This window comes from Ciconia boyciana, chromosome 8, assembly GCF_034638445.1.
Source record: "Ciconia boyciana chromosome 8, ASM3463844v1, whole genome shotgun sequence".
In the NCBI taxonomy this organism is placed as follows: domain Eukaryota; kingdom Metazoa; phylum Chordata; class Aves; order Ciconiiformes; family Ciconiidae; genus Ciconia; species Ciconia boyciana.
Genome location: NC_132941.1, coordinates 21,422,204 through 21,443,906, shown reverse-complemented (window position 1 = coordinate 21,443,906; position 21,703 = coordinate 21,422,204). Strand labels below are relative to the sequence as shown.

At 41.6% G+C, this 21,703-nt stretch overlaps 1 protein-coding gene across 2 annotated transcripts in view; it reads right to left on the bottom strand.

Moving 5' to 3' along the window:
* PSTPIP1 (proline-serine-threonine phosphatase interacting protein 1) overlaps window positions 1-20,391 on the bottom strand; it is a 56,833-nt gene extending 36,442 nt beyond the window's left edge. For both annotated transcript variants that reach the window (XM_072870123.1, XM_072870124.1), the window contains exons 1-2: window positions 20,118-20,391; window positions 883-983 (exon numbers count right to left, since the gene is read on the bottom strand). In XM_072870123.1, coding sequence (XP_072726224.1) covers window positions 883-983; window positions 20,118-20,150 — 134 coding nt within the window. In that variant the 5' untranslated portion in view covers window positions 20,151-20,391. The remainder of the gene's footprint in view (window positions 1-882; window positions 984-20,117) is intronic.
* Window positions 20,392-21,703: the final 1,312 nt, after the last annotated feature.

The following is a 21,703-nucleotide window of genomic DNA, read 5'->3' as shown; positions in this document are numbered from 1 at the left end:
TAGCATGGGAAGAAAAAGCAGGCTGTGACTGAGGAACACAGAGCAATATGGATAAGGAGACAGTTCTGAGATGAAGTGCTCTAGGATTACCTGCTGAATATATAATCTCTATTGTGTGTCTTTCCTACAAGTCATGCATGAGCATGTATGTGCCTCATGCTACATGTTGAAACTATTGAAACCCAGCCACTTAAAAACAGAACCATATTTCAGGTACTTTTTTCTAAGTCAGAAGTACAAAAATTAATGGCAAAGGAGTCAGAGCAGCTGTGTAATGTATATTTTCTCACCCACAAAAGTGTCAGCTGTCCATAGCTATTGTTGAGGGGCCCCCAAAAAGCATGTAAAGGATGGACATAATCTACAACATTGTTATTCAAAGGCTAGTAAGGTCAGTGAATGATGTGGGCTGTCTTGGGTGTCCGGGAAAGGCTTTTGGTAACATCTTATGTAGCTTTGTCTGTATTTGAAAAATGGCCCATTTTTGGCAGTTGCAGGAAACTGAAACAGTGCCTGTGGCAACAGCACATTTAAAGAGAAAGAAAAATGCTCCCTGTAAAAGGGGAAACTTAGTAATGCTACTTGTTGTGGATGTATGTAGTACTGTGTGATCCTGGACCAATAACTACCTGACTCTTAACGGAGCTCTGGATTTCTGATTCTTTCACCCCTCTCTTCTCTTATCTTCTCAACTCTTTGAAATTTCTGTTTGTTATCTGCCTTCACAAATCACGTCAAAAGGCTAGGATTCAAATCACTTGGGCTTTTCTATGTAAACTAGTATCACTACCAAATTCAGAAACAGCCTACTATTCCTTTCCAGATGCTGAACAGGAGAGAAAATGGAGGCTTTTCACACTTTTTTCATTCTGATTTTCTTACCTCTGCTTGAGCAAATCCTCCACATCTTTGCACATCTTCCTTCCATCCAACAGCCGCTGTACAAGCACCTCATAGCCAGTGTGGAAGGTGAACTCCTTGCACTGAAGACAGAAAGATAAACAGTTGAGCTGATTTGTGCACGTAGTTTGCAGGTTTACCAGGCACCTACTGTCAGTCATATATGGAGCAAATTAACTTTCTGGAAAATCCAAATGGACCTTTAGATTTGCCCAGAGCAATGGCAGCTGGGGCAGAGCTAAGGGTGCAGGTATGGGTGAGGTTTCTCCAAAGTGAAAATCTGTAAAAGTTTTTATTAAATCAGGTTTGTTTTTTAACACTGAAAAAGTGAAGGGGTTTGCAAATTTTGCTGTGTGGAAAGCAGCGCTAGCTGTCTTTTTGGGAAAGTCACCTTTAGCGTTAGGTGTGGGGTCTTAGCAGAGCAGAGATGTATAGTAGCTCTTAAGGACAACAGCTCCTCTTCCCATAGGTTTTCTAAAAAGAATAGTCGGAGTCAACTCACTGCCACAGGACTCTCCGTAAGACAGTGACCTGCTGTCTCGATGTGAGTGGAGAAGTGAAGGAATCTTGTGGTTGTGCGAATATCAATACACGGGGTGGTGGTTGTGCCCCCAGGTCAGTGGTGGGTGTTTTAATGGGAGGATTCATAGCACAGGGAGACAGTTTGCCATTAGACAACACTTGGGTTCTGGTGTGCTTTTAGGTTTTCCTTTGGAATTGCTGTAACAACTCTTCTCATTGTTTGAATCACTCTGTCTCTGGTGTAAATTCAACTTGACAGGGTTTAAAAATAAAAGTAGAACATAAGCATGAGGAGAGCTTGGGAACGTGGACATTGGATCTGCAGGAAACTGCAAGTCTCTGTTTCTGAGACGCTTGCCAATGAGTGCTCCTTCCCTTGCTTTTGCATTCACCACCCAGTCTCCTGTGCAATACATGGGATTTGCTTGTGCCTTTGGGTATTTTTGCAGCCTGTCCTGCTCCATGACTCCATGTGGCAAATGGAGCCAGCCAAGATGATCTGTGATTTCCAGCCAGCCACACTAGACAGGCGAGGTCACGGAGCTGGGTGGAGTTTGCTGCCCCAAAGCCAAGGCTCTTATCTCCTATAGGGGCTCTCCACACCCTGTGGCTCAGGGCCATGTTCCCCTGATGCGGTATAGGACTGCGGTTCCCTCCCCAAAACACAAGTCCATGTGTCAGGCTTATCCCTGTCCATGTGATCCATGAGAGCATACCCTCCTGCATCTCAGACAAAAATATCTGAGTAATGAGAAAACAATTAGTCTTGCACTTCTTTCACCTTTTCACCAACTTCCAGATTGCACTGCAGCAATAGTAAATCAGTCACAACAAAGCCAGTGTTGCTGAGGAAATGCTGGGAGCCCAGAAAGGGAAGGGAATAAAGTTGTGACATGCTCTGAGTGTGGCACTGGTAGAGGATTCCAGTGTTTTACTCCTGGTCCTCCCACTGACTCACAATGGGATCAGGACAAGCTGTCTCAAACTATTGAGAGCCTCAGTTAACCATTATGTACTGATAATGTTTTTGAAAACATAGTGGTGAATGTTATCTGAGCTTTATGTTACAGCATTATGGTAAAATCATGGACTGTGTAACCATAAAGAGAATGAATATGTTCCTTCCCTCAAGCAGTTTATGTACAATACAAGTGCTTATATATGAACTGGATACAGTTTATATGTCTATCCACTGTCCCCAAAGCAGTTATCATTTAATAAACGCATTAGTTTATTGCTTTCCACTATGACTGTGAAGAAGACAGCTGTTTAAGTTTTGGGACATGGGAAGGATCCTCTGGCAAGCAACTGTTGGACACTTGAGCTTGTGGCTTTGCTTCCTTATTGCTGGGACTGGAGAGGAATAGGGTGAGCTCTGGGGATGCTTTTTCAAGAGCAAGGATACATTTCTGCAGACAAGCTTTGTAAACCTACAGGTTTTAGTAACATTTCCAGTGCTACAGTTTCTTGACAGCAGTAATTCCTTCTTCCCTAATGGACACTCTTATCATAAATAGTGGGGAGAAAGGAAAGACAATAGGATAATGGTTCACAAGAGACATAGACAAATGCCTCTACCAGCAAAGTGTCTGCACTATAGAGCCAGGCAAGATAATAATGTAGATAAAAGAAGATGGAGAGAGTGCCATGGATCCACTGTTATCACTGTTGCAACCACAGGAAAATTATAGGATTACATATGCTGATCTGATGCGTATGATCACCCCTTAAGAAACAGGATTTCACAAAACAAAACATCAGTTTTCCTAATGTTTCCAAGGGTAAGTTACACACACACATCCCAGGGAGAGATCCTGCTGTGAAATAAATGAAAAGAAGCAAGTTTTTGCCATTTATAGAGAAAAGTAAGAAAGGTTCTTGATAATACCCTGGCAACAGACTGTCAGTTCCCCCTCTCCCTTTTTTTTGAGAACATCTCAATGGCAGAAGGCATTGCTGCTGTAAAAAACTCACAAATTGCTCCCTCTGGCTGGCAGAAACCACTCTGGTCAGATGATCCACAACCAACTCACAGCCTAAAAATTTTGACTGTATATTTCCAGATGCAGTTAACTATATCCCACAGCTGTGTACACAGCTTCCTTGTCCCAGAATTGCTGCCCAGAGGTAAGTGAAAATATCATATGGGTTTGTATCACCCCAGCAGTCAGGCATACTGCCACAAGCAACAAATGGAGAGTGGTAAGCACACTGTAAAGTTACTCTGCTGTTTCTGTTCAACATATCTCTTTGTTTAGTAAATGCTAAAACTTACTTAGTGTCTTCCCTCACCTCTTTTAAACTGGCACAGTTGCTGTAATGAAAGGATGGCAAATTCTGTATGTCTGAGAGAACCACTTATTAAATTCCCTAAATGGAGAATGCAGCACCAGCTCATTATCAACCCAAAACCACTCACACAAACACAAGGGTGTGCCGGGGGTCAGCCTGCTGATCATTGACCCTTCTAGGGGCCTGATAAAACTACCTAGTGGACTTGATTCAGCCATTTGGACATCCTGCTCTAAGCCATAAAAATGCAAGGGGAAGAAGCAATGCCGTATTAAAAACTGCATCAAGGTTCACTCTGCCTCAGTGACCAAGAGAATTAATTTTGCAGCACATCTAACAAGATACTCTCACAGCCTGAGTTAGTCTCTTTTGTAAGCTACGCTGCCCTGGGTAGCGTAACCGTGCAGTCTTGTTGGAGCTCTGCAAACAGGCTTGCCTCCAGGACATTCACTGGCATTTTTACTGGCACTAGCGCAAAGGGAACAGGTTAGTGCTGCTTGCTCCCCACTGCTCACGACAGTTTCTGTGCTCCATCTTTTTGCCTTCCTACTTCCTTACTTCAATGAATTTAGAAATGCAAAAGCCAGATCTTGCTCATAACTATAGGAATATTTTAGCCCTTTAATGCATATAGAAAGGTACCCGTTTAAATGTGAAATCCGTAATAGCACTTGCACATTCCTAGATCACAGGCTTTCTACCAAGCAGGTTATGGGATTAGTGTTCTCACCATTGACTCCGTGCGCTTGTGTGCGCGTGTGTATGCCAAGTGCAAACAGCCAGTGCCTTACTCAACAGTTTTGCTTTCTGTCTGTTGCGTGCTAACAGGAGTAAACGTGTTAAAATTTTTACGTTTTAACACAAGTTGAATGTGTTAAAAATGGAGCCACTGTAGCCACATCTGAAGGAGAGCTGGAATCTCCTCTGATGGATGCATCAGTTTCTGCCTGCTAGATTCATCTGGGTTTTGTCCCTATAGCTGACCCTTGCATAAGGATTTGGCTCCAGCTAAATGCAGGTCTAAAAAGGACTTCCTACCACAGGCACTCATTTAATCTTTCTTCATTTTAGGCAGATCCACCTCAAAATTCACTTTATTGTCCTCACTATGTGTTCCTGAAGAATGTGGAAGCCATATTTCAGAAACTATGGCATCTGAAATCTAAACCAGGGCTGCCTCAGCCTCCCAGGCAGCAGATCTGGCTCTAGTCTAAATACAATGTGCCACTAGCATGTCACAGGCTACAGCAAGGAGGGAGAGGAAATGTAGCCAGGTGACAGCCCAGGTTTAGACAACTTTAAACTGCTATGGACGCTCACCCTGCAACGTTGCTTCTTAATTTCCAACCACTACGTAGCCATAAATCATTTAGGCCCAAGTTTACTTACACAAACATTTCCCTTTCATTTCAACAGCTCTTCTTCTTCTTTCATGGATTGTACAACTGCATCCTCTCCCAACCTTTTCTTGAATCCAAACAAACCTCCTGTGCCTGATCCTGGGATGCTAGTTTTTCATTCCATTGATTCCCGTGTATTCTTATAGTACCTGCTCAAGGCTGTATAAATCCCTGTTGGACAAGGATGATGCTCTGCTACTCCAGTAACGTCTAACTGATGCTTTGTACCATGACATAGATGTCTGCTCTCTAAGAAACACTTCTGATACATCAGAGGATCATATTTGCTTTCTTCTGCTGTCAAATCATACCAGTGGCACCTAACTGATCTGCAATCTATTGACATACCTGCAATTTTCTCCTTTCCTGCAATTTTACTTGACGAGGTCCCAGAGTGTATTGGACTTTTTTGCTACTGGTCTCTTACTCTCATTTTGCACTTTGAAACATTAATTTTATCTGTTTCCTGTTACCCTAGGCTTGATGGTTATCAGATACCTCCTATACAATATTTCATTCTACCCATTTGTTTCAACAACAGCTATTTCCAGCCCATCCTTAATGTCTTATGCCAGTATCTACAATGAATATATTGAATAAAATCAATCCTGAGACCAGCTCTCGAGAAGCCTTCCTTCAGCTCAGGCATTTCCATTTCAGCACAAACCACCAGTGTCTCCCCCAGAATGGGGTCTTTGCCCACTTCACAGTTCTTCTTCTCCTGCTGTGTCTGTTCAGTCCTCTTTTGTTTTTCTTCTCTAGTTTCTTAAGGATTTCCCGTGTAGCACCATAACAGACCCCACATTTTCTTTGTCAAGGCAATCAAGACAGCAAGATTGTGTCATGTTAAACAACTGTCTAGCCTTGATAAGCTGTCTTGCCTTTATTCTATTTTATTTTACCATTTTGTGTTACAATTCGCATTCGCATCGAACGGTTTTGCAAAGACTGTTAAAGTCGCACTACTCAGCTAGTGCTTGGGCACCTCTCAGCTGGGACTTTGTGATGATTATAAGAACTAATGAATAGTCAAAGAACTATTTTATTTTTTTAAGAAATTAGAAAAAATGCTTTAATTAAACAATAAATGTATTAATTAAATGTGTAAAACATAATTTCTTTATAACAAAATCTAGGTAGTTGCTTGGAAGAGGGTGATTTGAATCACCACCAGTAATTTGTCTCATTGCCAAGAAAGTGATTCTGCTTTGTCAAAGCATATACGACTGTGAAAGAGGATTTACTCACTTATTTTAATAAAAAGGATTAGTTAATCTGCGTTGTCCAGCAGACCTATAATCACTCATAAGAAAGTGCTTGACAAAGGGATTTCAATGTTGCAGGCAGATTCGTATTGTCCTGAGATTATTCCATTAATACTTCACATGCACATTGGCCTCTGCCCCAGAGCCTGGGGTTTTGCTTCTCATGGGCAGAATCACAGCTAATGGGGAAGCAGCATCTCCTCTCCTCTTCCCGTTTACAAAAGTTGCTTTCCTCCAGTGCAATGAGCAACACTGTTCCCTCCAGATATGAGAGAAATGTGAAAGGGAGTATATGACTGAAAAACACAAATTTTATGCTCTGGTTTAACCAGAACAGCTTTTCCTAGAACACTTGAAAGGAGGTGCAGAGGACTGGAAGCAGAGGTGTTGACAGTAAGCACACTGGGATACACTTTCTTCTTTCCATTTCTGTTTTCCTCTGTGGCTTAATGATGCTGCTCCCTCACATTAGCGCTTTACTGAAGAGACAGGTGCCTTGGGACTGCGCCTTTCTGTCTGGTAGAAGTTTCTCCATAGGGTATCATGCAGGTAAACATCGGGAGTTAATTGTGGGAGAGATTATTCACGGCTGGCTCTGAGATGGTTTCTGCAGCCAAGAGGGAGAGGCTCAGACGATCTTGGTTTGGTAACCAAAGGCTGCAAGCGGGAAGACTGATGGTGTCAGTTCCCTGCCCAGAGGGTAGAAAGTTCAGTACAAAGATAGCTGGGGGGTGACATAGTTTCTTCTTACCTCCTGGTGGTACAAAGCTGAGTAACCTCGTGCTAAGTCTTGTGTCTTTAACTAGCTGAGAATCAGCCTTACAGCACATCTGTTCTCTGAGCCTTGTGCTGCCGGGTGCTCAGAGTGTACTGCAAAGCTTTTTGAAGAGCAAGCTCTACATTTTGATGTCACAAGGGTACTATTGCAATAATATCAAGTAGGAAAGACTAAAATGCTTTACTGGTTACTGAAGCATGGTTTTGGTAAATAGCTAATACAATGGACTGAACTGAAGCAAAAACATCCAGGCTTGTGTGCAAAGCGCTCGCTAAATTGTACGCCCTTGCACTTCCAACTACTAATATTCAGAAAGTGACGTGAATTGACCAAGTCATTGCCATTGTGCTGTAGGAACTGTGGGCTCTTCTGTTGTGGCTGGTTTTTTTGGTGCATTTCTAACACCATACTGGGACCTGGCCTGCTCACCCAGAACTTTTTCTAGAGGTAGTTTATATACCACAATTCACACCTCTACCTGCCTCCTGCAGGATAAGCTGGCTTGTCAGCAGCTGAAGTTGTGTGTCGTATTTGGTAAGTGCCACTGCAGCTCCACCTCAGCTTGCTGCATTGCTCAGGGGAGCTGCAGTTCTGGCTGTCAGCAAAAAAGGCCTCTTCCCCAGTGCCTCCAGCTGCAAAGCCTGCTCACTTGCTTTTTGCAAGGAACTATGTCCTTGGTGGTACACAGGGAGGGTAACCCCCAGGATACAGCACAGCAACAACCCTACCCTGACAGAGGAAGAAAAGAAAAAGGCAAAGAAAAAGGCAAAGAAAAAAGGGAACAGAACTGTGTGGCAGGCATCTGGTGCATTGCTCGGTATATGGCAGGATAGTGCTCAGCGACCCTGGTGATAAAGATAGTATCAAAATCTGCACGTTAACTGGTTTCCACATCTAAGGTGGGCCTGACTGCAAGCAGTAGTGGTACAAGCACTGACAGTTATAGCATAGCTATGAGGTATTCTTTTAGCCTAATGATCCTTCATTTAGGAATTATTTGAAATGTGTTATCTGCAAATATTCAAAAAATCTTAAAAAAACCCACTTTCCCTTAAGTTTGAAAATATTTAGCTATAAAAGTTCATTCCTTGTCTTTGTTCTTAATGGTATTTTCCCAAGGCTTTTATCAGAAGTATTATCAAGATGAGTTTTGGACTGAAAATTATAAATGTTGCTAAATCACCTAAATGAAGTGTTCATACAGATTTTCCAAAGAGGAAAAAAAAATTGAAAGCGAATCTGTTACAAGTATCTTTGAAATTTTTTTAAAATCAAACTTTTTTTGCATCATATCTTACCTTGTTTAGTTAAGGTAAACACTTGACAATTTTAGTAGAACAAGAGCTTAAGATTCATTTTTCCAGGTTCAAAAATTAAATAACCACTGGTGTGAGGAGGAATTTTAGAGAGAACAGGGGATAGTGAGTTTTGAACAAGCATTCTGCCAATATATTTTTCAACTGTCAGAAAGAAATCCTTTCTATCCACAGTTGTATCATACATGATATCTCAGTCCTGGATTGAAAGTAAGTTGTTCTGACTGAGTTGTACCAATGAATTATGTCTTTGCATCATACCACTGTGTATTGGCACTGCTTTAAAAGAGTGTTTCTCGATCTTGATCTGCTAGTCTCCTTGTCAAGTGGTTTATCAAGGGCTGAGTATTTACTGTAGATGAGCAGAAAACAGATTCAACACCCAACAATCAAACAAGATTTATAATCTCAAAGTATATTTGACTGGGCTGGATGTTTCCTATCATGTCATAGTCTTTCACTGTAAGCGAATCACTTGCTTTGTGTTTCTTTTTTTTTTTTCCCCCCCGGGATACTTTACAATTTGCTTGTATTTCTAGGAATATATTCACATGATAACAAATGTTTTAGGAAGTTTACTGCTCTTTTTCTGTGTCGCTCAAGCTGTCCTGAAATAAATAGTGAAATAAAATGGGATAGCAGTAAGCACCACTAATTTGTGTATCTGATGTCCATGTGATTGTTTAAATCCCTGCTCCAGCTCAGCTGTGATGCTGAGGAAGGGTGCCTGCGCTTTACATGGCCCTGGTGTTATAAGAAGTGGTTAGGTATTTCTTCCCGTTAACATGAGATGCTGTCCTAGTTCTGCTCTACACCAGTGAGACATGAAAGAGCCTTTTCTCAAAACAAAACCCAGGTTCTCAGCCTGACCCTCTGCTGCATTGTCCTGGAAATGTGTTAGCAGCTGAAAACCCAGCTGTGCAACCTAATTAAGAGGTGAGCACATAAATGGGGGAAGGTCGTCAGTGTCCAGAACAGAACGGCATTGCAGCGGAAGCCTCTAACCGAAAGTCTCCTTTTGACCAATATCTGGTGTGATATGAGTCCTTTTCTACAAATTTGCACATGATAACAAACTGGTTAATGAGTTTAAAAGTGCACATCCATGCTGCATACTACTGTATCATGCATGAGCTCCTTTTCCTTACTGGCTGGAACTGGTTGGAATGGACAGGAATGCAATGGTTGCTTGTGCTTTCCAAGATTGAACTGACTACAGAATTTATACAAACTTAAAAAAACAATACTTTTTTTTTTAAAAGTATATGATTTTTCCACACAAGCAGAAGAAACAAGGAAGAGTAGGTGGGCTGGAGCTGGCTGTGTAACGTTTCTGTCATTTCTTGTAAATTCACTCTTTGTACATTAGAAACATAAATGTTTGCTAAGGATGTACGTGGCTATCTTGGGACTTTTTTGACAATTTCAGGAGTTGACTCAGGCATTTTCAGCATGAGGCTTAGTTTGCAATTTCACTGCAGCCTGTTACCTAAATCTGCCATGCAGTACTTTTCATGGGGAGCAAAGAGTATTTATTGCCAGACATAGCATAGATGTGAACCTTGAATGGGACCTTCAAGAATCAGAAGGAAAAAGCCATTGCATTTGTAGCATTCCAATTGCTGAGATGCTAGATTGCCGTCTCACACTTCCCCCTGTAACAAGGTAGGCTAGAGAACTTCAAATGAAAGCAGAGATTCTCATCAGACTTCAATTCTGCAGCAGCTAGGATATTCAGAAATAAATTGAAATTGAGATTTCACAAACTTCACAGTAGCATTGCAAAATGGGTGACATTGAGCAAACTAGTAGCTTCCCAGTGGTCTTTTGCTCTCTATGACATCGCGGGTTTTCTCTGAGAAGGAAATGGTTGTTTTAGAGTTCTGCTGATGACAGGAATTTGCTCCTCAACTTCCTGAGCCCTCGCCCTCACTGGCGTCCTGGACTGCTCGTGTGTTATGTAGTAGGCATTCTTATAGTCACACCATCTTGTTTGGCCCTCTTCACGTTTTAATCACCCCATGATTTGCATAGCTACAAATTGACAGCTGCACAAAAGCCTTCTTAAGTTTTGCAGTTGGTTTGTTGGCTGGCAGGCTAATGTTACACAGGGAACAGGCTTGGAAAGTCTTGAGTACAGTCTAATAAAAGGAATCTGTAATTATTACCTCCATTTTAGCTTCCCTTCTTAATACTTTAATTAAATAATATTCTGAGAATTCACAACATTTCCTAGGGAGGAAAAACTGTAGCTTAATTTTTGCTCTCTTTGTAAAGAGTGCAAGATTTTATGGTGGTTTTGTTTTGTTCTTTTTTTTCTTTGCATAGCAGTATTTTTACATCTCATAACATGATTAATCACAAAATCAGTCCTCCAAGCTTTACCCAGAGGACTGGAGAATGTGACAGTGATCTCTGAACTTTCAGCTTCTTTCAAACATTACATGGAAGGAGCTTTGCCTTTTGGAAGGCAGAAATCAAGCTTCAGAGACATGCTACAGTATCACTTCCTTTCAACTGCCCATGTCTCATAATGCCTCAATTCAGGAAGCTTCCACAAAGGGCACAAGCAAAGTCAGGAAATGGAAACCTTATGCCATCCTTTTTCACAAGAACACCTTCTTCATATTGAGTAGGAGAAGAGCATCTCTTTTAATTTTGAGGTGCTGTCATTTATTGTTTTATTCCAAGTGTCTTGTATTGTAAAGCAGTCAGGGAAAACAATGCACCCTCTCTTGAATTGCACATATTCTATCAGGTTGAGATAATGCTTTTATTTGCCCATTTCCACTAGTTTTCACTGACTTCAGTCTTGACCTGAAGTTCCTGCAGGTGGGGGTCTCGGGATGTTTCTGACTGCCTTCAGGACGTGACATGCTCCTACTGAGCAGCTGTTCAGACCCCTGATGATTCTGTGCTAGGAAAAGGAGAAAGGGGCCAGCAGCCAGATGTGCGTCACAAGAAGAAGTGTGACAAAATGCTAGGAATCCATTCAGGAAATGTGGATATAACAAACTTCTGGAACACCTTTGTGATGGGGATAGTGAGAAACAGGACAGGAGGAAGCAAAATCCCTCACTAGTTTTAAATCGGAGCTTGATGTGGCTATATGACACAGGCTTGAGGTGGCAGCATACCTTTATATTTTCTCCTTGTGGTAACTTTAGACAACAGCTAAATCCACAAAGTAAGGTGGCTTCTTCCTGGGAGACACAGAGAGGCCTCATGTGAGCATTTGCACCTGCTTCTCATAAGGCACAGCACTGTTTTGCCATGGTGCCTTCCGGAATCCAATAGATAAATGTGTCAATGGTGAAATCAGATGTTGCTTCAGTCTCTTATTGAATAATATTAGCTACACAAGAGAAACTGGAAGTAAAATAAGGAGAAATAGAATCTTAGAAGTAGAGGATACTTCTGTTTTATACAAAATAATGGTCAGAGTTTATTTTTGTTTCTATTCCTCTTTAGTTCATCCACTTCCAGGTCTCTTCTCTTTTATAAGAGAGCTCCTCTCCTCCTGCAAACACTGTGGGCTCAGTCCCAGACCGCTGTGAGCAGAGCAACGTGAAACAATCCTGACTTATTCAGGACAGAGATAATGGTTCAGAAGGTCATATAGAGCCATGGGAACCAGACCTGCTTAGGTAGTACATTAATTAATTTAAAAAAACTATGTGTCTTTCTCCTCCCTGTCTTAGAAAACTTAGAATTGTTTCCTGTTAGTCCTGAAAAAGGCACTAAATACTGCTGCACCCATGCTCTCTGCTTCCCCTTTAAGATGAGCCAGGCATTTTTAGTGGTCTTTCCTGGCACGCAGGGAAGTGTAAAGCTTCTGGAAATCTTCCTAGAGTCTTGCTGTACAAGGGGAATGAATTAAAGATTTAGTTCGTTTCTTAGTGAGGATTATTCCAATAGCTACATATTACTGTTTCCATTTTACAAGAGATCTTCACCACCTAAATAACCACTTTCAACATATCCTGTTACTCAATATGATGCAACATATTCTTACACTCTGTTAGTATGGTGTATCACAAAGTCCTGGGGAATTGTGCAATCCAACAGAACAAAATCAATTTTAGGCTTTTAGAAATTCTTAAAAAGGACGGGTTCATTTAAGTAAAGTCAAGCAGTTTGTCCAGGTGGGACAACCGTGCCAGTATTACATTTCCTTCTGGGAGGCATTTCTCTGTGTTTGCTCCCACTTGCATAAATCTCTCTCCTGCCTTATAGAAAAATAATTAAAAATTGATTAATTCTGGGTTTTTTTAGAAATTGGTGAATCAATGAGGTATTTAGCTGGATGTACCCCATTTCTGCTGCAAGCTCCTAGGGTATAGGAAATAGGCAAGATCTACATAAGTGGGTGCACACTAAGGGATTGCACCAGCATAGCTACTTTTGAACCCTTTGAGCTGTTAAAACTGTTGCATCAGCCCGACTGTCATGCACAGGGTGTCCATTCACTCAAAACTGTCTTGTCTTTTAACCAGCAAGAATAAAATTCTTATTCCACTCGCAAAGAGCCTCAGCATTATCTGCCTTATGAGTGTTTTATGTTCTCATGAGCTTCTCTCGTACAAAATTAACTACTATTACTTCTAGACCAGGGTGGGAAACAGTTTTCTTGCCCTGCAAATTTATAGAAGATTTAAAAAGTCCACATTTCACCTCTTGACAACAGCAGCAACAGAAAACAACAAAAAAAGACATTCACATTGATATAAAGAAGAAAGTTGCTCTGAATCAGGCAGATCTGATTGAGTCATCCCACTGCCTAAGCTGGCACAATATCCACCATCTGCTGTCTATATAGGGAAGAGGAATTTTATTTTAATCTCTCCTTTCTCTAGCTGTTTTATTTGTGGATGAATCTACTGGAGCGGAGGGAAGGCACACCTGGACTCCAGGATGTGAGTAGGATAGACTGTGGGCAATGAAAGCTCCAGCTCCTGTTCCAGCTGGTATCTCTAAGTTAGCCCAAGCTGGTCAGTTTTCACTTAATTCTCAAGACTAAGAGTAAATAACTGTTGCCTTTCGTTTCAAGCAAAAATGAAGTTGAACCAGGAGTGTTTTACCAAGTGCTATGGTAAATTCCTTAATCTTGTTCAGTGACGTTTTTCCACCATTTTGAAGAAGTACTAAACTCCATTTATAGTAAAGGAGCAATTCTTTGGGGAACTGCAAAGCTGTTGGGATCTAGATGCATATTTTCAACTTTTGTTTTGTTGTTAACCTTGACATGCAGAGCAACACTGAGTGATCCCCGTGCAGAGCCGTGCCCCCCAGCCCTCACCTCATCCCAGCCTCAAATCCCCAAATTCTTACTGAACAACACAGTGTACTTTCTATGTTATTGAACTGTGGCTGCTGAGAAAAGTTTTATTACAAAACCTAGATAAAACAGGAGATGAAACAAGTGTTTTCTGTGCCATCTGCCAGCCAGCATCTACCTTGCTGCTGTATGGCATGAAAACAAAATCAGAAAAAGGTCTTTTTGAGCTAAAAGGAGTTGAAGAATAACAACAAAAAAAATCTGTTTATGAAGCAGCCTAATTTGCCTTCTATACAAGTATGCAATGAGTGTAATTGGATTGAAATTCAGAGTCTTCCACTGTGCCTGCAAAGCAACGCAAGGTCAGTGTCCCCAGTCAGTGACTGTAAACTCTGAAGAAAGAGAAGCAGTGCAACTCTGCACTGCTGCATTGCGGGAGTGCAAGCCTTATGGGAGGAAAGGGATGGGTCATGAATCACCCAATCCTGCAAGGAAAAAAATATGTTGAAATTAGATTCACAGAGAGGATCTGAGATTCACCCTGGAGAATCTGTTGTGGGAGGAGAGGCTGAGAACTGGGATTGCTCAGCCTGCAGAAGAGATGCCTCAATGTGTATAAATACCTGGTGGAAGGGAGTAGGGGAGATGGAGCCAGGACTTCTCAGTGGTACCCAGTGACAGGGCAAGGGGCAATGGGCACCAATTGAAATTCAAGAAGTCCTGTTTAAGCATAAGAAGCTTTTTTTGCTGTAAGGGTGGTGAAATACTGCAACAGTTTGCCCAGAGAGGTTGTGGAGTCTCCACCTTTGGAGATACTCAAAGTTGGTGCTGGGCAAGCTGCTGTAGCTGGCCCTATGCCAAGCAGGGGCTTGGCTGCATGATCTCCAGAGGCCCCTTCCAACCTCAGCTATTCTGTGACTCTACCATCAGAAAATGCACCTCAACAGGCTGTTTTAGCAAACCAGAGAACACCCTCTTTGATCTTTGTGTGACGTGCTGTTACAGATCCACAGGATCTGTTTCAACCTGTGTGCAACAAATGCTCATTTAACTCTAGGTTGTGTTCATTAGACATGTCTGTGTACATGCAGGTGAAGAGAGTCAATGACTCACCTATTCCATACTTAAAATGCAGACTCATAGCACAGTTAAAGTTGGCATAAATAATAATCCTCTATTCCTCTGAGCCCAAGCAAAACCAAAAACTTTTGCAGAGCAGGACAGATCAAAACAAACCAGACATAACTGTGTGAGAATATTAACAAAATTGTCACAGTGACTTCATCAATCAACCAGTTTAAGCAGTTAAAACCCCTAGATAAGGCACTTAGTTGCAGCACGGTCATCAGAAAATTTTAATAAAATGTAATTACTTAACTGTCTAATTATTTTCAACCTAAAATGCGCTTTCTGGAAACCCATTAATCTACCTGGTCTGGAAAGCCTTCTGCAGCCTTAGGACCAGCCCGTTGTGCTTAAACCTCCCCCAGATACTCTTCCTCCGCACAGGGAAGATGCTCAGCCTGATGTGCCACATGCAGGCAATAGCTGAGCATATAACCAAAAGTTGCAAACATAAAACTCTAGTGCTTCCATTTGAGCTCATCACCAAGGAAATGAACCACCCCGAATATGCTGTACTTGGTTCCTCACACACCCTCCTAAGTGCTGTTTTAGGAATACGGGAGATGGAAGTAGCCATTGACATGTTTGCCTTGCTATCAGTATCTGTGCTGGGAGTGTTAGTTCATTTGAGCTTCTTTTTAGCTGTTGTGCTCTGCTCAGAAGTGATTTGTGAAGCACCAGTGTTTCCATAGCCACAACAATTAATCAGGTTTTCTACTAGTGATTTCCTGTGGTTTCAATGACTGTTGTGAGATTGCACCCCCCTTCATGGGTCTTCTCATTGCCCCAGTGAGCTAAGTGTCCTTCCCAGCTCAGCTGGGAGAATGTAGGAAGAAATTGCATGTAAAAAAAAAGAACAGAGCAGCCTCTTCTGTGGAGATGAAGTTGACCTCACAATACACACAGACATCAGCTGGGCAATCTGTTCAACTTTTCCGAGTTGGTTCCCCCTTTATTCTCCATTTCCATACACATCCACCAGGGATGACTTGCCCTGGATGTAAGCAGGGCCACAGCCATACATTTGCCTCTAGCCACACTTTCCGCAGTCTGGAGAGATGCAGTATGTACCGACACCAGAGCCTGGCTGTCTGTGCGCGTGTGTGGTGAGATTATTTATTTTAATTTGCCTTGTGTCAGTAGATACAGATGCAACTGGTGCAATCCAATTCAAATGAAACTCAGTGAGGAACCACTTGCAAAGCTGATATGCCAGCGTGAAAGGTACGGCAGCCTCATCTTTCCCTGCCCCAGCTCAGCCATGCCTCTGGCGCAGGGGCTGGCAGGAGCCCTCACCAGCCCCAGTTCCTCTCTCCTGACAAACCTGCCCCGTCTCACTTCCTCCTCACAGACCTGCTTCAAAACAACAGGCCCTGCAAAACTTAACCTCTACAGGAAAGGAGGGTAAGCTCCTGGTATAAAAAAGACTTCCTTTTTTGAGTAGAACAGTTGATATTTCTTCAGTACACTGCCTAGCAAGTCTAGAAAATAATTTTACTGTGACTTTTGTAATCATCTCTGCACTCTCGTACCACAGTTAAGAGTCTCATTAGAAGTTAAATTGTGGAAGTAGTTACATTTTTTGGCATATATAATACACCATTGTGTGAAAAAGCTACAGTAGCAGTTGAGAGGTTCACCTGCAAAGTCAACTTTGCATTGAACCTGATGTAGAATATAGCCTGAAGTCAAAACAAGAAAGATTAAGAAAGCATCTTTGTTTGTAACAGGCTCTTTATCTTAACCACTTCCATGGCTCCCACTGCTGTAGTGTCTGACCGTAGTCACAAGTACTGCATAGGCAGCAATGTGGTAACGAGAAGTCTACAGCAGGGCAGGGAAGCAAATCTTGCTATCTCATGTTCAAGGCCTGCATCGTATTTGCTAGCCCATGTCTCCAGCTTACTCGCGCTTTTAAATCTGAGCTGTGAGAATCCACAAGCCCTGAGCTCATCCCGCAGCTGAGAACGAACAAGCACTTCACAATTTAAGCTTTTTTTTTTTTTAAATCCTAAGCACCTTAGGAGCCCATGACACATTTTTGGAATTGACTTGGCCACTTGAGTTTGATTCAAAGCTGCCCGAGGGAACAGATTTGCTCCCACTCAACTCTGGGCACTTTTGAGCCTGCCCCCAAACCAAACACCTCCTTTGAAAGTCTTCCTTATTCCCCCTTCCCAGGTGGGTAAGGCAAAGCCAGTAAACGGTGCCAGTAAGCACCTACCTATCTCTTGGCCAGAAATAGCTGCATTTAACAAGGTTGCAACTGGACTGTTGAGCAGCATGTTGGAGAAAAACAAAATAGAGAGAAAAAGGCAGTGACAAGAATTTCAGAGGAACAGCAAAAAATGAGTACAAGAACATAGAATGAGACTAAGAAGGAGACCCAGTATTGTGACAGAAGGGGAAAGATTTTCTTGGTTAGTGTTTTTTTGTAACAAAAAAATTAATGTTGCTCAGATCTCTGCCTATTAACATAACCCTGTTAAGATGAAACTCAGCTGGTATCACAGGCGTACTCCCCATTAACATGGGAATTTACCTACCTGTCTAATATGATGCTAGAGAAGACAGGTAACATGTTACATTTGTACAGCAGCCCAGCAGAATATTAATCCATTAGCAACTGCCCTGCACTGGCTATCAAAACCGATTTGTATTTTCATCTCACTAATGTTTTCCAGAAAATATTATCAGAAGATAGAAAACTTCTGCTAAGAAGCACATTTTAGTGGAGGCTTTGAGCAACTTGGCCTTAAATCATTATTACAGGGTGTGTGGAGGATATAAAAACAAAAATTGTAATTAAAAAAATATACTGGTTTTAGCCCAGGCTATGCTACAAAGAAAATAAAATTAAAAAAAATAGCACAAGTGTGAAACTTTTAGTATAGCACTATCACTGCTATGTTTAATAAGCAAAAAGAGACATTAAGTCACTGCTACATTTAATAGGAGGAAAGAGAGATTAAAACTTGTACCTGTTATGAGGAACAATTTGCATTTTCCTGAAAGACAGCACACCCTGTTCTTATGAAGTCTGAGGAACTTTGGGGAGGAATGAATGGTGCTCTTTCTCTGCTAGTTGGGGAAGATCTGCTGCTTTTAGGGTTTCTTTACATATTTTACATTGCGACATATACTAAAGAAACTTCTGCCTATCCAAAAGTTTACTGATGGTAATAGCAGGGAGTTGTTGCTCAGGTATACCTTGTCAGGGTGACTTACAGGGAGGGGGTGCAGTGGTGTCCTTGGGCAGATCTCAGAGATCAGGGATCTGTATTGAGTGATCTACTATGGTGCAAATATACTTTTTTGGTTTTTAATCATAAAGACAGTTTCCATTCACAGTACAAATCGAATAAAGGAGACAATTGCTCACTGAAGCAAACCACGCAAATACATTTCCCTCTCACTTAATGGGCCTAACAGAACCTTATGAGTGCAAAAATAATTGCTGATCTTGTGATCTGGGGGGCAAGCTGTATGCTTTTGCTGCATTGTGCAATATCCTGTAAGTTTTCATTTTAAAAGACTTATTGCATAGCTAAAACTACCATCCTGCAACCGGATATATTTCTGCCCTGTTAATCAAGCTTGGTGATACAATGTTTCCAGCCAAACAATATTAAAAACAAAGATGCTTTCCTTTAAGGAAGGTGTTAGCTTCAAAGCTAAGCAAGGATTATAGTCATGGTAATGTGACTAAACACAGGAGAGAAGTTTAGGGAAGAAGAGTCATAAAGAATCGGCCTGGCCAGATTGTCAACTGGCGTTAATCACCCTAACCCTACTCCAGTCTGTGGAGCATGCCTGATTTATTCTTGCTAAAGACAAAGACCTTGTAAAGTAAATATAACAAATGTACCAGTCCTAAAAGTCAGATGGCACGTTTTCAAAGGGAGTACAGAAATGCAAAAGCTGAAGCTCCCAGGGCAGCAATGGCTTGCAGTTATGTCCTACCCCATGCGTTGGACTATGCAGTTAGTAGCTGTATAGAAGAGGAGGCATGGAGAATCCCATGTAGGTGTGGTCAGGCACAGTTAGGGTTAACATCAAAATTAACTTTTGTATTTCCTCATTACATTTTTTTTTTTCAACTGTTCAGATCTAGTAATGGAGTGGGGGTGGGGAGGGCTTCCTGGAAGTGCCAGGGGGAAGGTGGTTCACTGAAATGTGTTCTTGCGTCTGCCCTTCTATTTCATACCAAGAGAAGGTTTATCCTGAAGGGTGGGTGGATAGAAAAGAAAGCACAAGCAGCAAATATGCTGTGAAGGGACTGTTATACTTGGCCTGATAGGAAAATGGCAGGAAGAATTCATATGCCTTCATGTCTTTCTTTAAGTCAGTCCTAGATGCTGGAAAAATGATTGCCCAGACAAGAGGCAACCATGTAACATCCTGTTTACCCAACTTTGCAATATTAGAATTTTGTTGTTGGGGTTTTTTTTTTCCTTAAAACCTCCAATCCAGAAACAATTGCAAGAGAACCTCAGATCACCCTTGCGATAGAAATGGCTACGGTCTTTTTACCTTGTGACTGCAGAGAAAGAGTTTGAAAACAAGACACCAAAAGGTTCTTCAACTGAAAGTCAAATAACAAGAACGGAGCATATCTATTTCTTCTAGTATTCACTGTTTTTAAACCAGTTGTGAGTGTTCAGGCTTAGTTCTTGAGTGCCACTTCTAGTTCTTTCTACCTGTGCCGCTGTACGACTCCTGGGCACCTACATGCCTCGTGCATGCCCTTCTGCACCTAAAAGCAGGCATGGACTCTGTCAGTGGGTGAGCAATAGCATTTTGCACGCAGCCGGCTGGCTTTGCTCTACAAGTAAATGAGAGAGAATTCAGACTGTAATTAGTAACAGTTCACCTGCTCAGGGGAGCCACTCCTGAAACTGAGGACACTCACTGCAAGCTCTTAGAACTATAAGACAGACAAACCCGTGTCCCTTTCAAAAGCCATTTCTGGACCTAGCAGAGGAACTGGGAATGTAAATTGTTTTATGTGGACTGGATATATTCTTTACAAGGCATCCTTCTGCCTAGGATCAAATGCCTATACTACCAAACAGCATGTTTTTGCTTGGAGACCAATTTGGGGTTTTTATTAAACTAAATTTACAACACAGAAGAGGATTAAATTAGTTTTAAACTATATATAGAACCAAGATGCATTTTAAAAGATTTTTAAATACAGATATATTGAATATAGGAAATACATAGGAAATGCTCACTTACCCAAAATGCATCTTTAAACTGCAGCTGTGTCATTATTATCACTCTGTGGAGGGGGAGAAATCCTTCAGCAAGTTCGTTCTTGGATGAGAGCAGCAGCAGCGACAGCACTGAGCCTTGTTGCTATACCCCAGCTAAAGCAGAAAGTGAAGAACATCCACAGACCTGTCTCTTCTGAAGTCAAGCTGGTGAAAAATAGCATTGGGCAGTTTCAGGCAGCTCAGTGTAATGACCTATGGCTGTGAAGGGACAGAGAGGAAAAAAAGCTCTTGCTCACACAGAGGGACGTGCATGCACTCAGCACCCTAACCCCAAACCTGTTTCTCTTCTGGTAAACAGTTAATATTGAAATGAGGAAGCAAGGAGATGTCAAATGATGTCAGGCTGCTCCTTGCCATGTGTGCATGTGAGCAGCTGGCAAACTAAAAAAAAAAAAAAGAGGGGAAAAAAAAGAAAAAAAAAGTAGTAAAATTCAGTTACATTATTTGATCAGCTACAGGAGGAGAGCGAGCAATTAAAATGCAAAGGAAACCAACACAATACAGAGAGATAAGCGGTGGAGGAAATTAGAGTCAAACTATCATATTGTGGTCTTACAAAGAAAAAGAAGCAAAAGAAACGTATGTGCCACATTTCTCCAGTACCTTCTGGGGTTGGCAGAGGCTCATGTATTTGCACATGGGAAGTGTAGCTCAAAGTTGCATTTTGCAACTGAAAAGGCTTTTCAAGACTCTGGTTAAATTAAGAACACTGTAAAGTGTGCAGGTGTCTGACCACTTTTAGATACCTGTATGTCTAAATAGAGAAAAATGCTGATTTGCATGCCCTCATGTAAATTTTTATATGAATAAGCAAGATATGTGAAATTTAGAAGTAAAATCCAAACTCTTGAAAAAACTTGTGATAAGAGAGCTAAGAGTTTATTAGCACCAGGACCCGAAGTGAAGCTTCACAGACACCTGAACCAGCAGCACACACAGCTGACATCAAGTGTTTCAGACAGCTAGCTAAATAAGCTAACCAATCTGTTATAATGCAGCTGCAAATAATTGATAATAAGGTAATAGGTCTAAAGCTTCCATGAAACTGTCTTCAAAATACCTGTCCTACAGGTGAGGTTGCCTCTTAAAACATCCTTAGCATGTTTTAAGTATCCTTAAATATGTGTTTTTAAGTACTCACTGGAATTTTCAGAGGGTAGGAAAACAAGAAAAGAAAAAAACCTCCTGTCTTGGTTGCCTATGCAAAAATGTGTCCTTCCACGCCAAGAACACATCAGGACTTACTTAGCTATAACTAATTAATGTTGCTCCTGATGCCTGGGTGTTGCTTTTTTCTTACTGTCCCTGCAGCACCAGCCACACGGGCAGATTATTTAGTGGTGAGGAAGTCTCTCAACTTCACTGAGTTCCGGCAGGGCACAGAGATCTGCTCAGAGAGATCTGGAGCAGTTGGTGGCTAGAGTTATCAGTAGTCACTTCACGAGCAATTTGTAGCTGGTATTTTAGAGAACTGGCAAGTTGCCTTGCTGGTGGTCTGAAGAAGTCAGGGAATGTGCAGAGACTTTGAAAGGGAAAATTAAGTGCAAG